Here is a 17,075-nt window from a genome sequence, read left to right as displayed (position 1 = left end):
GCTTACCGTCGGAGTACTGAGCCGGCAGCAGTCGGGACAGGGGCGATCCGACGCTGCCCCAAGTCGCCTGTTGCACGTTATTGCAGCGGCCATCGAGAGACCTGCCGGTAGGTGGGGTGCGTCAGCAAAGACATTGGCCGGTCAGGGCGGGTCACGGCCCGGCAGGGCTCAATAGAGCGGGGAATATGATTGGATAGTCTTGTGAAACATCGAGGCTATAAACAGACCTCGGAGAGACAGGGAGCTGTGAATTGCCCGCATAGTGTAAATCCGGGTTAATATTAGAGTCTTGGGAAAGGTTGGGTCATATTCCAATAGCGCACCATGAGACTCATGGGCTATAATTATCACTCAGAGCTCAGAGCTGTGCCCCATTGAAGCAGCGTGAAGTCAAAGGGCGGTTACAGCCGATCACATCCAAACGCTCGGCCGGTGTCAATGAAAACACGGGCTTCTGACCGAGCGGCGCCTGTAGCCGGGCCGGGCCGGTCCGGGCCGGGCCGGGCCGGTCCGGGCCGGGCCGGGCCGCTGTCACGGCACCCAGCGCCGGCCCGTGACCGGCACTATTTCGGCGGTCCGGTCACGAATCGCTGGGTCGGACGGCGACGGTCGGCCCGTGCAGGGTCACCGTCACCATTGGCACAGACGCCGCAGCAGCAATATGGAGCACATGGCGAAAGTGCTCAGTCAGCGCCACTAAATTATAACATTCCGGGATGCACATTGTTTGGTAAGCTCCCCTAGGTAACTGTGTGGCGTTGACTGTTCGGGTTTTCGTCATCGCGCATGAGATAACGCTCGCTTTAGGTTGACTGGCCGGCTATATGGGTCACCCGCTGCGCCACAATATACAGTCCAAAGCCATCATGCCGCCGAAATGCCACAAGCCTGGATCCGCCTGTCACTCAGCTGTGCATACGTCATCTTTTAGGAGTCTGGGATTTTCCTGACGTAGAGCTATCTTCTCGATTGGACTGAGCCTTGGCTAGCAACCAGCGGAAGTTATCTAGGAAATTTTGAATTTACCCCGAAGACGTCAGACTCATATGCATCAACCCGCATTAGGGGTAGATAATTCATCCCGAAGACTCAGTCTAGAGTAGACCCTAATGCACCAACCCGTTTTAGGTCAGCGCCATTTGAGGACTGAGGAGTGTATTTGAAGTCGGCGCGTTTAAAGATCAGTCACTGACCTGAACTTGCTGGGCTGGCAGGGAGTCTGGTCGGCTCCAGGACAGTGTTTTCCCAGCTCGGAGAAGCGGAGGTCGACCGATGATAGCTGGGCCGCTGCCGACTCCGCGGGGACGCCGCGACTGAGGGAACAGAGTGATTATTGTTAGCGGTTAGCTGTTAGCTGTCTTTTAGAATGGGATAGTACTTATTTACCTACATCCGATAAGCTCGTTACCTGCAGGTGTAGCTGTCCCTATCAAAGCCTTTAATTAAATATTGCTGTCCCCAGCACTCTAATTCGTTAGGTGCAATGTTTAAATTTACAATACGAGTGCCTAATAATAAATTACGCGTAGTGTCTACCATAGATAACAGTAGAACAGTAGAGATAACAGTAACAGTAGTTCTACTGTTATCTATGTGTCTACATATGTATTTCTTATCATTGAGATTAAAGGCATTTAACCACGTAAAAACAGGGTCCATTACCCGTCCAGAAGCAGTTTGGCGGCGGCCTCAGCCCTCAGAGCCGCCGACACGGCCTGATCGACGGACGGGGTGCCCGGAGGACGGTGTGCCTCGACCCAGGCCGGCGAGGGGCGCGGCCGACCCGCACCCAGGTCTGTCAATGGACAACGAGAGTTAGACAGGGAAGAGTGTGGCGAGAGGTTACACAGTGTTCAAACAGGGACACATGGAGGTCAAAAGGGATAATAAGTAGATCAAATAGTTACCATTGAGACAAACCTCGTCCTAGTTAAACCGAACGAGTGGGAGATCCGACACGAAGACCATCTGTTGACAGGTATGCTGAGGCTGAATGCATCCAAGAACAAAACGCATACAATACAATAAAAAATGCATCAATGTGATAAAGAGCATTCATGAAATGTTGGCGAATACATTCCACTAGCTGCTTCTGGATTGTGCAGTGTCTATGCGTCAGGGCTTTTCCACCGAAACAGCCGAAACGGGAATGGGTTTTCCCAAAGTTCCAACCATCTGACTTGGCACAGGACTTCCCAGTTTCCAGGTAGTTAGATAACTCGAGAAATAGCAGCCACTAATCCTGTCCATTTTCAATCACTTCAAACCAAAAACACATGCGTGACTACCATTGCAAACTTATTATGCCTTGACCATAACCGCAGCCGACATGCTTACGAGTAGTTGAAACGCCACTCGTAATAGCCTCTCGCTGGATGAAGTAGCGGCGACCGTCAAAACTAGCTGAATCATGACTACAAGTGTTTTCTGCAGCGGTCGACACGCCTTCGAGGGAGGTAAGCCAGTCCAGGGATGGCAAATCCCTACGTGGGAGGGCGAGTCGAGGGTCCCAGCAGAGGAGACTTAGGACAGCGACCCGTGTCCTGAGACAGCAGATCACGTCTCGCGACAAGATTTATCAGCCTGGTACAATAATCTACACATCCCTAATCGACATGAAAAAAAAACACAACAAAGTCACATCCTGGGTCAGTCAACCTGTTTCCCGGGATAACCAACCAAGTTACGTTTTTTTGGCACTACCAGGTACTGTCTCGGGACAGCCAAGTCGCGTTCCGTGGCAGCCATGTCGCGTCACAGGACAGTCGATTTTTGCCCCGCGGGGGCGTAGTCCCATCCGGGTGCAACAAAGTCATCATTAGGACAACAAATCCTCTTCCGGGGACAGAATCGAATCTGCGCCTCGGGACATCCAAAGCTGTTACTCAGAACAGCCAACTCCGCACCTCGGAACAGCCAACTCCGCACCTCGGAACAGCCAGCTCCGCACCTCGGAACAACAACCAAAGCCCCGCCTCGGGACAGCCCAATCCCCGCCTCGGGACAGCCAAAGCCCGGCCCGGGGACAGCCCAAACCCCGCCTCGGGACAGCCAAATCCCGGCCCGGGCGGAAGATCTCCGTTCCAGCATGGCCAATCCGGCGGCCAGCCTGGCACGACCGTGAACCGAACCGGTCTGCTAAGGCCGCGGCAGAGCTGTGATTAAGCGCCGGTGATGAGAATTATTACGTGTTATCGCCGTCTATCTGACCGTGAACGGTGCACGACTGAATACCACGGGTGACCAGGGTTGGAACTGAGTGGTGTGGCGTGTTTGAAATGAGTTAGGAGCCCTCTTCGGTCAGATGATGCCGGTTTGCAGGGTGAATAGTTAAGGGTGTTGATTGATGGTGTTTACTCAGGAAATACCTAGCCAATTATTTCTCCGAAGTGGTCGTACATTTTGAACACATTGGAAAAGTCATGGGCTTATCTTCTGCCTGGAAAAGTGCCACTGGAAGAGAAGGGGTTGGATTTGAGATGAATTTATCAACTAAAAAAGTAGCAAATTGATTGTGGGTGATGAGTTGCATTTGTTTACTGTCATCCCACACGAACCATATAGGTATTGTCGAAGAGGTCATATCCTACTTATCTACGCATGAGAGGATGCTGGTCCTCTGTATCAAAGCCTCTATGGGTTCTCTCGACGATGATCGCGAACCCAAAACTAGGTTCAGGTGAGGTAGCTAATAGCTAGTAGCACTGTTAAGTATTTTTCATCAAAATGGCGTCGGAGCGCATCAAAATAAATAGTAACAGAAAAAAGAAAATAAAAGGGTTGCTTGCCGTTGACAATGCCGTCGAATGTAATTCATTTAACAAGGAAAAATCACCATTGTGCTTGAATCAGCATTTGTTTCGCAGTGTGCCAGATTCCATGACATTCATTGGCACAGCTGCAGTTTATGATTGCGTCACTCCTGCCATTGACCTTCACATCACTCACCCTAAATAGGTGACCGAATGGCGCTAATCTGTAAAATACCTAGATCCTTTTGTTAACAATTTAATGTGAAGCCATGACCATTCTCTTGAAGAAGAAAAAAATATTGCAGGATTTGTCATGCTCTTTCGCCACCACCTGACGGTATTAGCAGTTCGCTGCCGTTTCAATTTGCTAGCCTTGTCTCTGTCGAGCGTGCGGAGGTCATGGAGACTGGCAGAAGATGGCGGCAGTGCGCGTCTGCCGTTCTGGATTTCACGCTGATGTGGACCGGTCCCCGTCCACTCGAGACGGTCGGGTTATCCAGTTGAACCTCGCAGTGATCTCCTTTCTTGCCGCGTCACTTCTGACGCTCTGACCGGGAACCAGTCGCTCGTCTGGCCGTCTAGTCGCTAACGGAGCGTTTCAGTTGGACCTGTTCATTCGCCCAGAGAGTCAGACAGCTGACTGCAGAGTGGGAATGTAGTTATAACGCTATAAATATAGGGAATCTGCTTCTAAGCCCTTCTTTTCGACTACCTTCGAACAATATTCGTAATTGATAAAGCCACACGAGAGTGACCGCATGGCTCTGGCGTCCGGCCTTGGTGCCAAATACCAATTCCAGGGAAGCCTAGCCTTGTCCCTCAGCAGGTAGGTATAATGTATCTCATCTCTTTCCCTTCTTGGTACAGGCTTGTTTGGGATTAGTGGAAAGATTCAGGGTCACTAATCAATAAAGGGTCTAAGAATAGCGCTGAATACCCGACATAAATAGCAATGGCTTTTTGTTATGGTAGAGCTGTTGAGCTCATCAACGGGGAATGAAAAACAATTTAATTCAATTGCTGTGATTGGGTTGTACAAAATACTACTCACATTGCACGCCCATTGAAGAAAAATGCAAGAAATTTGTACGATACTTCAACGATTGCTATCAAAGGCAGCGCCGGCGCGTACTTCAAGGAGATCCCCCTTGCGTGTGGCTTCGCTGTTGAGACGGAAGCATTGTAACGGCCGCTGCAAAATCTCTGGTTCACATGCAAGAGGCGTGCCTGGATTTCGGGCATCAGGGGATAAGACTAGGGTCCGGAATGTACAGCTTTGGTGGAGTCGGACGCACCTGTTAACCGGATATTATAGGGTTCACTTTGACCGCTTAGCAGAGTACATCGCTCGGCACCGTCCATCGCCATGTAATCTTACACATGCAAGATCACACTTATATGATGGTTATCTGACGAGGAGAGCACTTCTCAAAGCTAAAGTGGGAGTGACCATTGCTGGGGGCAGCGTCAATTATTAGTGGAGTACCTACTGTACTGTCCTCTGGAAGGGTACGTAGAGCCCATTGCAGGACGAGTTTTTGCCAATCATGCAGTAGAGAAGTAAGAATCATCGTAGGATAAGAGGACTCTTATCTCAGGGACCCAACTAATTGCGAGTATATTGGCATGTCCCTTTCATAAAAGATGGCATTGCCAATGGTCTAAGGAGCACTGCACTGTCCTTCATCTTTTGCGGAGCTGTGCCGATCGCTGGAGGGCCACTGTCAATTACAGGAAGAGCGCCGCTCCTCACAGAAGCCTCTCAGCCTACATATAGCCCCAGTCAGCCACTAATTCACGCGTCTTGATTGACACGGGCAGCGCCCGGCTTCTCACCGCTCCTCCTCACGCGACGGTCAGTTTTTAGCGGCACTGAGATTCATCACGCAGCCGCTCGTGACCTTGTACCACTCCACGCGGCCTGATGAGCGTCAGCTGAGACCGAAGACGACCTATATTTGATGCCCTCCGGGGACCCGCCGCGCCCGCGCCCATCGCCGGCGCGGTCGGCATGAGTCGTCACTTTTTTGGCGGCGCATCTCGGGCGGAGCTATCATGCTAGCAGCGTGTCTTGACAGACGGCGGTAGAGGTAGACAGACCAACCCACCCGGTAGAGAGATGCGTCTATCATTCACTGCATCGCTGATGTGATCTTGTTACTATGAAGGGTTATCTTTCTGTGTTGTGACTGCAGTCTCCCGTGGGACGATTCCGTGAGTTAGGTTTCTGTTCTCCGATGAAGTCACGGCTCAGCGCAGATTTACGGTTATGTTCTTGTTTTCTGATGCAGTCTCTGCAGGCAAAAGTGCGCTTCCAATCCTTTTGTTCTCCGCCGCAAGATACTCAGCAGAAGTAATGCTTTGAAAAGTGCTCTCTTTGATGTGTTTCCGAGCTTGCTTTTTGATGTCCGCATTTTAAAAGCAAAATAATGTAATGCCCGCATCAGCATAACTTTTCAAATGCGTTCAATTGAAAAACGGCGACGCATCCAGGCATTAACATAAATTAATATGACCATTGCGAGTGAATTGCTTGAAATCATTTCGCTGGTGCTCAATACAATATCATTATATAACACAACGCGTTTAATGATTGCGATCACTTAGCTGAACTATCAACGGATTAACTCAAACAAGGAACATTTCACGCCATTTGGACGCCCCAAATCCCATGCACCACATACGCAGACGCCCATCCGAGGCGCCTAACACGTCAGAAAAACCCTGTTCGGGCGGCGCAGATCCTGGTAAGGCTGCTGCCCTGGATGAGTGCGGATCATGCTGGGATGACCGGAGGGGTGGGATTGGACTGGTTCAGGCAGGGTCGCTGGACCGGATGATACTGTTGAGTGGATGGTACCGAGCGGCAGAGCTGGACAGGGAGGAGTGGCCTGGACTGCAGAGTTCAGCGCTGGGAGACAAAGTCATGAACTATAGGGAATAGACACAGGGTCATAGACGCACAAGCCACTTCGCGCACAAGCCACTTGTGCCATATAAAGCACAAGTTATGACAGATTCTCAATCGTAAAGAGATGGAACACATCGCACAGGGTAGAAGCGAACTAAATGCAGGGCGCATTGCCTTTAACCCGCGCCCTGCTGGGGGGGGGGGGTGTTTGAACACCCCCCCCCCTTGTGGTTTTTCGCGAATATCTCAAAAACGGCGGCGCTGGTACACCTTATCATCCATCAATTCTACACATGTTGTGAAAATTTCAGACCAAGGTCATTCAAGGTCAGGTCACCAGGTCACTTGAAGTGACCTCACCTCATAAAAAGTTTCAATGTCTGTCATAGCTACACCGAGTGACCGATCACTTTGAAACTTTCAGCGATTGCTAAGAGCAATAGCATGTACAAAATGTATATCTCAGAATTTTGATATCGATGACCTAAGGTCAGGTCAATTTTGCGACCTCCCCATTATAAGTCAATGGGAGAAAATTGAAATGCGCCTCTTTTGGATGCAAGACATTATAAACACTCCCAAATACCGAATTACAAGTGGTTTAGACACACTGAACATGAAAATGGTGTCCGTGACCCTTGTTTGTGCCCTGAGGTCATCTTAGGTCACGAATGGTATCTAAGAGTTTTTCGCAAATAACTTTTGATAGAGGCATGCTAGAGCGATGAAAACGCCTTAGATGTGTTCAGCTCGACGATACGGATCGACTGATATGCAACATGACCCTTTCCAGTCAGGTTATGACCTTGACCTGAGGTCAAATTTTCAAGTTGACCTTTCAAGGTCAAGTTATAGTTCATTCGATGCGTCTTGACGAGAGGAACACGATAACGGTAAAAGTAAGCTCGTACAATGCTTGGGTCAAAAGTTATTGCAGAAAAACTTTCCGAAAAAATCGGCTCTTTTTGCAGTTTTTGCCCCCTGCAGGCAAAACCGTTGACGTTAGGTCAAATCTGAGAGAATTACTCAGAAAGGGCGTTAATAGGGCTATCGAATGCACTTTTCTGCGGCGCTGTAGCTCTATTGGTTCCCGAGTTATGCGTTGGCTTCTTGGAAATTTTCGACATTCGACCTGGAAATCGGCGAAATTTTGCCTTCAATGACCTCTGGTGACCTGACCTTTGACCTGACCAAAAAATTGACCGAAGTGATTTCGTCATTATTTTTGACGCTCTTTCGAACGCCTTCTTCGGCGTATCGCTACGTGGCCCAGGAGCCGAGTTAGAAGGGGGGGGTGTTCAAACACCCCCCAGCAGGGCGTGGAAATCCAGGACCCCCAGTCGGGCGCGGGTTAAACAAAAAGATAAACACCATGAATACTATGCAGCGAAGAACACAGAACACTGAATCCCGAAGCAGACTTAACAAAAATCTGGGGTCGGCCAGTCGTCTTGCCTTGGAGACGCGACACGCTACAATGTAAGCCGAATGTTTATAGCTCGTGTATTTGACCGCTGATTTCGTTGCGGTTGTTTCATTTGAGTTAACTTCGAACTGTAAAGGCCCATGCAGGACCGTTACTGTCAGTGCGTCCATGAGAAGTGTGCCCAACGACACTCAACTTTGCTAAGCACTTAAAACATTCGATTCGCTTGAAATGGTATCATAGAGGCTGAAAGCGTAAAACAGCCATGCCGCTAAGTCTTAGCTGGCATCTGCATGTCAGCTCTGGTGCGCTGTTTAGCTCTTTGAACCAGCATCAGCTGACCAGTCGCTCGGCTTAGCTAAGAAGAACGGTTATTTTCACAGCTGAGCTAAAGCTGTTGTCTACTTAGCTTGCTAAGTTGACTCGTCTAGCTGGCCTCGCCCTTCACACGCAAATCTTAATGCTCACTTATGTCCCGACTCTCATCTCTCAATGCCCGCCTTTAATTAAAATTCTTCTTTTTACCAGAACGCAAAAATACTTTCGTACTTGCTACCCATGAAGTCGACCCGCTCTAATGTGTTCATAATTAACAGCTAATGTCATCAGGGTAAAACGTATGTACTCATGGGTGGAGAACCTGCCCCGGCCACCCCGGCCGTGGCCGGGGTAACTTTCAGCCTACCCCGGCGCGGCCGGGGTAACTTTCCACTCTTGTAAATCCTAAAAGCTGTCGCCATACGAGAAAAGAAAACTATCGTTTTTCGGATGTTGACTGCCATGGGCGTAATACTGCAAATCAGGAAGGTATTTACACTATTTAGGTACTCAACTTACCATGCGGTGGCGTTGAGCCCTAGGACCCGCGTGTGGTTGCCAATGCCAAGATTGCTCTCAAATCGTGTTCAGTTTCGAAAATTTGGCGCGCCTTCGGCGCACTTTTTTAGAACCACTGCTTGACCTCACTGCCTCCGACTGGCCTGCCACAAACCGTAACCATACCGTCAGGGCGTAGCCGTCAGGATGCTCATATACACCGAGCGTCCGTCACGCTTCGAGCTCGGACTGTTGTAACCGGAACGCGTGCTCTCGCCACGCGGAGTCCAACGCTCAAGCGATTGAGCTACGAGACCGGGACCGGTCGATATCCCTGGATAGACTCCCTGTTTGTCTTATGAGAGGTTGAGCCACCCAACATTGAAAAAGACTGTGTCCCTGGATGTCAGTGACCCATTTTACTGCTTTGGTTCGAACGTTCAATTTTCTCTGTAAAGCTCCCACGAGGTGAGCTGTCATCTTTTTATAGCTATTTTGAGACACAATAAAAAGCTGAAAACGCAACATTTACTCATAATGACTCATGATAGGTATGGTTTGGATATGTTGTGAAATTGCAAAAGTTTAAGTAAAGAAAATCACTTAAAAGAAAATCGCCTTTTCAATCATCGCCAACAATGTTATGAATGATACAATGTCGGATACAACGCTCACCCTTGAACAAACACAACGTCCATTATTCCATTTCCATGGGTCAGAATAGGGGTTTGTTTATGATGATCGGTGACAACAACGTGAGCTTAGTCGTCTTTCCGACTATCGGTCGCCGGCCGGGGTAACTTTTTCAAACATTCTCCACCCATGTATGTACTGTCTAACTAATCCCTGCATCCACACAGCATACCCTTACTTCAGCTTTTCAATTTTACGACAGAATAATAATTTACATCACTGCACTACCTTTGACAGCTGCAATCAGTGCTCAACCGGTGATGCATTTGCAACAGGCAAAATAGCCCCGAGAGATTAGCAAACTGATGGTGAACCAAATGCCCAAACAGTTATCCAATCGATCGTTAACTAGCATAGGATTATCTAGTATAAGACAAATGTAATTACATAAAACGTTGTGTAGGTATCAATACAGTAAAAAGTATAACAAGATGTAAATAGTAAACAGCTATTTAGCTGTAACCTTTGACTTCTAAAAGCTACAATTGTGATGATAATAGGTACGCATGCTGCTAAGTTGTGCGACGATAAAATCCCGCTGCCACCGGTCCGTCATATCTGACACGTTCTCCGTGCATAGTTGGCACTCAGCCTGGGCATTCGTTATCTTCTCAAACCGGCTGTAAGCGCGGCAGTCGGCTCAGGCAGTCGGCTCAGTGCCACTGTAAGGCACGGAGTCGCTACCTGCCAGGGCAGGTGGTGAGCCGTGCGGCCGACTGCGCCATCCTGACCTGCTGAATATTTACGGTCTCCTCGGCGGGATTCACTGGCCTTGTCAGTATTCTATTATGTGTGGCGCAGCACGCAGCGTGTTACCACGTCTGGATGGGACTTACCGGCCCTTCCCCGGCTGGCAGACGGGGTAGGCCCTTCTTTGGGGCGATAAGATGAATCAAACCATCCCCAGTCGGGTGTCTGAGACAGGATTCATCGTTCTCCTGCACTGGGGACATGATCTCTCCTTTCCTGTTTAGGAGAGAGGGCACTCCTTCTGTGTCTCCTCCGCAAGAGCAGCACTCCGTCATGCCAGTCTCATCGGCATTCGTCACAGTGTCTGGTGGCCTGATATTAATCCAGAAAGTGCAGGGACATTGGCGTACAAGAGTCAACACGGCGTCAATGCCCTCGGGAGCATTCGAGGACGGGCGAGTTTAACAGCCACCTGCGAAAACATGCCCTTCACTTTCATGTCGGTTACAGATGGAATATTAAGAGGAATGTAGAAGAGGGAAGAAGAATCTATTGCGCACCATTCGTTATAAAACGTTTAAGGACATTTTCTTGAAATGTGTTTTACACGCTCGTAAGCCATCGCTTAGATGGGAGGGGCAGCTCTATAAGCGCGTCATTGCGAGCGAAGTACACAGATTTAGGTCAAGTTGAATGGCTTCATTTTAAGCACGTCAGCCCTATTATGGTTTGAAATTCAAACCCACCCAGCTCAATATGCAGTCTCCACAGCGCGGCCCCTCCGCATGACAGCATCTTCAACCGATACGGACAAGGCCGCCGAGGCCCTGGAGCGCAGTTCCTGTCTAACCCGTGTAAATACATCACGCGCCCAGAAAACGGATATCACCCGGTGACACTGACACGAAAAATCCAGATGTTATGTAACCTCCCGGACCGACAGGAACCGTGCCTAAATCAAGGTCAACCAAGGAGCTCAGCACAAGTGAGAAGTTTATATTTTAAAGTTGTTATTTCAATATTTTTTAACCGAAAAACACCACAATGAGTGCTGAAAATGGCACTCTCGTAGTAGTGAGCAGCGAGTTCACAAATACACGCACATTTGGGTTGATGTAGACACATACTGCATAGCTGTGAAATGCGCAAGATGACCGATAATTATCGCAATTAGCGGAAAAAGTTATTGTCACGAAAGGCGGGACCCGGTTTATAACGGTTATCAGAGATTAACAGCTATTCGCGGTGCTCCGTACATCCTGCTTACAGACTGTTATCCTCTCTGAGTGGCCGTCCCATCCTTGTTACATCCTGTCGCTGCGTTGGGCAAGCATGTCACCTCTCCGTACAATACTATGTGGTCGGTATTTTGTTGTACTTCGCTTGACACCCCTTGAGTGAGAAGTCTCGAAATAGCTCCATAGACACTGGCCTTAAACTGCAGCTGGGTTGGGTTCATCAAACTGAACAGTGATCTGTAGCTGACTATCTCCCAGACGTAACATGCCCATATGTCAGGGCTTGAGACGCAGTGAAGCTCCTGAAGCATACCTAATGTCCGACAAGATGGTGGACACTCTGAGATCCAAACACTATAAATAGGCATCACAACTTCGCAGTTCAGCAAACAATATGTAACGATAGGAATGTCTAGTTGTGATAGCTTAGCTACCTACATATACACGATTTTGAAGTTTATAACTGCATGAACATGACTTGACACTGACCCCGTTTTTTTACCACGACCCAGAAGATTGCGGTGCACACACATCAGTTATGTTGTGTGACCACACCGAACTATTTAGTGCTACGCCACATGTCAGGGACACTGCAGCCTACGAAAGCTCCAAATTTCGGCCGGAAGCGGGTCCAGCCATTTCACGCTCTCTAGTCTCTCGAAGAGGTTCGAGTTAGAAGCGTTGTCCGTTTTCGGATAACCTACAATGTTCCATTTGGAGGGCGCCCGGTTGTTAACCCGCGCGGGGCTGGGGGGGGTAAATTTTACCCCCCCTCGCGAATTTTTGCGATATCTCAAAAACGGCGGCGCGCAGCGCCGCCAAACTTTCAGTACCTTTTCTTACATCAATTTGACACATTCCCTGAAAATTTGAGCGAAATCCGTCAGAAAATTTTTGAGAAATTGACGTTTTAGTGACGTCATGTTCGCCATTTTCGCCTCAAAAACGGCAAAAGTTCAAACGCCGCTAACATCTTCATTTTTAAAGGAATCAAGACGTAACAAAAAAGGTTATACGTAATTTTACTTTGTCTATCAAATGGCTATCTCGGTTTTTTGAAAATTTTGGATTTTGGCCTAAATTTTTTCAAAAAACTGATTTTTTTGGGAAAATCATTATAAAATCCAAAATTTTTAGTCTATCGAAAAAACCGGAATATATGTCAGAGAAGTGGTCTATGTGCACCTACATACCAAATTTTAGAAGAATCGGTTCAAAAATGTGGGAGTTATTCAAAATTTTATGACGTCACGACACACAAAATTTTTGAAAAATGACTTTTTTGGAAGTTCTAGACCTCGTACGGAAACAAAAATAGCACCATTTGATTTGCCGTGAAAAACTGCATCAGATAGACACCTTTTTAGGCCTTAACAACCAACTTCAAAATTTGACCTCACTTGACCTGACCTTGACCTGACCTCGACCTGAAATTCATCCAGAGGTGGTCCATATCACTTATTGAGTGTGCCTATTGAATTCTATGAGTAAAATGACCCATAAAACATGTGTCGCACATGCCCTTTTCTATATTTTGTTTTTTGGTGACCTGACCTGACCTGACCTGACCTTGACCTTGACCTCTAAATGATATTGTATGCAACGAATATTGTCTTGGTAGCCTAAGAACACGTTTTGGGCGATCAGTCTCAGTCCATGACTCCATTCTTCGGCAACTACGGTGCAAGGCCGATACTGTAGAAACTTGCAATTTGTACCCTTGACCTGACCTTGACCTTGACCTCAAACTTTAAATTAAGTACATGTTTTTAGTAGTTCGTGATGAGAGCTTTCGATTGGCGTTTGAATTTTCCAAATCGGACCATTAGTTCGGGAGATAACAGGGGGGGTAAAATTTACCCCCCCCCCCCAGCCCCGCGCGTTCGGCTGGAGACCCCAGCCCCGCGCGGGTTAACCAGTTGTTGGAGTAATTATCTGAGAAAGCTGCATGACTCAAACCACTGTATACGCATGCGGTGCAGATATGCTTTTAAGGCTCAAAACATTTTATAGTTCTTCATGAGATGATGAGCGTTGCGGCCAACATCGTCATACGAACGCACCACCGCTTCATTCTGGCAGAAAAAGGACAACAACGTAGCAACCTTCGACAAACAGGCGACCATCGCTAAACGCAATAGGGTGAAGTCGTATAAGAGTACGCACTTAGTGGATTTCTTGCTCTCATTTGTTTAATATTTGAAAGAAAGAACTCGCAAATAGGGAATATTAAAGTTCATTGAATTAGCCATCAACCCATGGGGCAACGATCCTTCAGCGTAAATGGAAGTGGTCTAAAACTGACATTTTCTGAACCGCTGCAGTTGCGTACTCTTACCGCCTGGGGTGTGTAAGAGTACGCACGCCAGGCGGGTGGAGTACGCAAGCATATGAACACACACCTATGCAGCTTGTACTGTCCAAATGCTTGACTTCAAACTCAGAAGGCATTTAAGTTAATTCTAGTATCCAAAAAGAAAAACATAAAATAAATCTTTGAAGTCTATAAATCAGGAAATAATCATGTCGTGTGTTTCTTAAAAAAAAATGTACAATCAAAAGGGAGAATAACTCGTATTTGGAAGAATTTCGGGTACGCATCTGCATCACAGTGCTCCATTGATGATATACCTACAAAACAAACGTCATTGAGCGATAGATTAATAATTTCATATTTCTGTATATTCGATTTAATGTATAATTCTGCGTACTCTTACCCTCCTGAACAGTGCGTCCTCTTACCGTACATGCAATTCGCGCACAAAACAACCCCGAAACGTTGTGCAAAACTTCGCAAACAGAATATTGCACTGCACAGTATTTCCCCAGATAACCTCACAAGTTTCCCACAACAATCACGGAAATGTACCTTATCTCAACTGCCAAGTATCAAAATTATTGTACCATACCATAATAATATCATAACGCTCGAAAATAATATTCATCGCCTTAAACTCAACAGCGTCACCGCTCAACGCCCACGTTCCGTTGGTGACAAGCACGCACTGGCGGCTTCATGTCACTTCATGAACTCGACAAGCCCGCGTTGCTAAGCAACCAAAACAGCTGATGCGTACTCTTATCGCCCGCGTACTCTTACCCGCCCTTACCCTACATAAATTCAGTCTGCAGTCGCCCACCATTTCCGACATCTCTAAGCCTACCACGAGGTCCATGGACTGCATACCTCATCCCGGCACTATCGCGTTCATCATACATTTGTTTCAGAGATCGTCATAGCCGGATGTCGTCTGCCCCGGGATGACGTCATCCCCTCTCCCGGTGACGTGGGGGGGAGGGAAGTGGGGTAGAAGAAGCTCCGGTAGCGTCTTCTGGCTTCGTGATGGGCAATGCGCGATCTGAGACGGGCGCAGACTGGCCAGACGAGCTCCCCCCCCCCCCCCCCCCTCCTGCAATAACGGCAGTGTCCAAGGTCGTGGCCGTAGCTGCGCCATTGCGACGCGGGGGGTCAGGGGGGGGGGGTGCAGTGACGGGTCAGCTGATTATAATATCGGTCTGCGCCATGGGAGTCTGCAGATAGAGGGGCTCCTTATGGGACGTGGAGGAATCCTGCAGAGACAATATGTTGAACTATGATAGATGGGCATGAGGGGATGTTGAATGGACATATAGGAAGGATCTTTGGTGACTGGCGACTGCTAGCTGGCTGTTGGATGGATGTCGGAGTCTTCATCGTCTTCCCTTATTATTTTGAAGATAATCAAAGACAATTTACCAATGAAGCTCTCGTTTTTTCATAGTCGCACGTTATCAATTCTGTTTTTGTTGACTTCTCAGGATCATGAACTCGACAAGCCCGCGTTGCTAAGCAACCAAAACAGCTGATGCGTACTCTTATCGCCCGCGTACTCTTACCCGCCCTTACCCTACATAAATTCAGTCTGCAGTCGCCCACCATTTCCGACATCTCTAAGCCTACCACGAGGTCCATGGACTGCATACCTCATCCCGGCACTATCGCGTTCATCATACATTTGTTTCAGAGATCGTCATAGCCGGATGTCGTCTGCCCCGGGATGACGTCATCCCCTCTCCCGGTGACGTGGGGGGGGGGAGGGAAGTGGGGTAGAAGAAGCTCCGGTAGCGTCTTCTGGCTTCGTGATGGGCAATGCGCGATCTGAGACGGGCGCAGACTGGCCAGACGAGCTCCCCCCCCCCCCTCCTGCAATAACGGCAGTGTCCAAGGTCGTGGCCGTAGCTGCGCCATTGCGACGCGGGGGGTCAGGGGGGGGTGCAGTGACGGGTCAGCTGATTATAATATCGGTCTGCGCCATGGGAGTCTGCAGATAGAGGGGCTCCTTATGGGACGTGGAGGAATCCTGCAGAGACAATATGTTGAACTATGATAGATGGGCATGAGGGGATGTTGAATGGACATATAGGAAGGATCTTTGGTGACTGGCGACTGCTAGCTGGCTGTTGGATGGATGTCGGAGTCTTCATCGTCTTCCCTTATTATTTTGAAGATAATCAAAGACAATTTACCAATGAAGCTCTCGTTTTTTCATAGTCGCACGTTATCAATTCTGTTTTTTTTTTTTTTGCAGATTTGCACATTTAAGTCCCGTCCGGCTGTGCAATTTTATGCCGAATTCGTAAGCAAGACCTTCGAAAGCTATCATAAATGTGCACAAGGGCCGCTTATTCAAAACAATTGGACTTTGATACCAGGTCAAACTTGGTTTGCTCGAGCTAACCACTTGCCTCGAGCTAATTCGCTGGCTAATTCGCTTGCCTCAAGCTGTTTAGCCATTCAGACCGTGACTGCCTGAGGCATTGACCTTGACTGGTGGCTGGAAATGCCAGTATGATCCAGGAACCAGCGCTGCATACATATAAACGCCAAATCACTCGAACTGTGTCCTTCAAATACACCGACTTCTAGGAACTGATTGGAAATGTCGCGCAATACTCGACTTATGCTAACAGCAGTTCAAACTGATGCCATGAGATGAGGCATATGTAAGGTGAACTCAGTTTTATAGGTGCTGCATCAGGCATTGGTTGATTCAGCTGCATCTCATTTTAATTATCTTTGTTACAGGTGTGCTTTGCATAATACAACAAGCGATAAGAGCGATTTACTAGAAGAGCCATCAACCATATACCTACACAATGAATTATTTGGGTTAGGCATAAACAACGTGCGGCTACAGAGTACCTACCCAGTACTCACGATACGCACGAGTCCCCGAAATATTGCAACCTTTGCTTCCAAGCCACCCTACCATTAAATTGTGCAACGGACAGCTAAATCGCTTGACCTTGATGACGTTTTACCACTGCATTCTGATGACGCCCACCGTGTGTAAATACTCACCCTAGCCCTCTTCTCTTATTAAATTATCTTCCTTACTGCCAGGCTGCACAGCGAGGAATAACATCAAGCTCAACAGCACTACCATGCTGACTTCCTATGGCTCACGTGATTGGCATAAGAAAGGGCTTATCGGCGACGTCTTGGGACATGTCTAAATTTAACTCTAACCGGCATTGAGTTTGAGCTGGAAAGGTAGAGAAAGGACACT

The 17,075-nt window shown here is 48.1% G+C and overlaps 1 protein-coding gene across 1 annotated transcript in view; it reads right to left on the bottom strand.

Moving 5' to 3' along the window:
- The window catches only part of LOC122379176, a 91,606-nt gene that overhangs the window by 23,060 nt on the left and 51,471 nt on the right, over positions 1 to 17,075 (bottom strand). The window contains exons 4-6 of the mRNA XM_043361149.1: positions 1,663 to 1,795; positions 1,194 to 1,313; positions 7 to 101 (exon numbers count right to left, since the gene is read on the bottom strand). Coding sequence (XP_043217084.1) covers positions 7 to 101; positions 1,194 to 1,313; positions 1,663 to 1,795 — 348 coding nt within the window. The remainder of the gene's footprint in view (positions 1 to 6; positions 102 to 1,193; positions 1,314 to 1,662; positions 1,796 to 17,075) is intronic.

Source organism: Amphibalanus amphitrite, unplaced genomic scaffold, assembly GCF_019059575.1.
Source record: "Amphibalanus amphitrite isolate SeventyFive unplaced genomic scaffold, NRLGWU_Aamphi_draft 000007F_arrow, whole genome shotgun sequence".
NCBI classification, from domain to species: Eukaryota; Metazoa; Arthropoda; class Thecostraca; order Balanomorpha; family Balanidae; genus Amphibalanus; species Amphibalanus amphitrite.
Note: the sequence above shows the minus strand (reverse complement) of the source record. Positions and strands in the feature narration are given on the sequence as shown.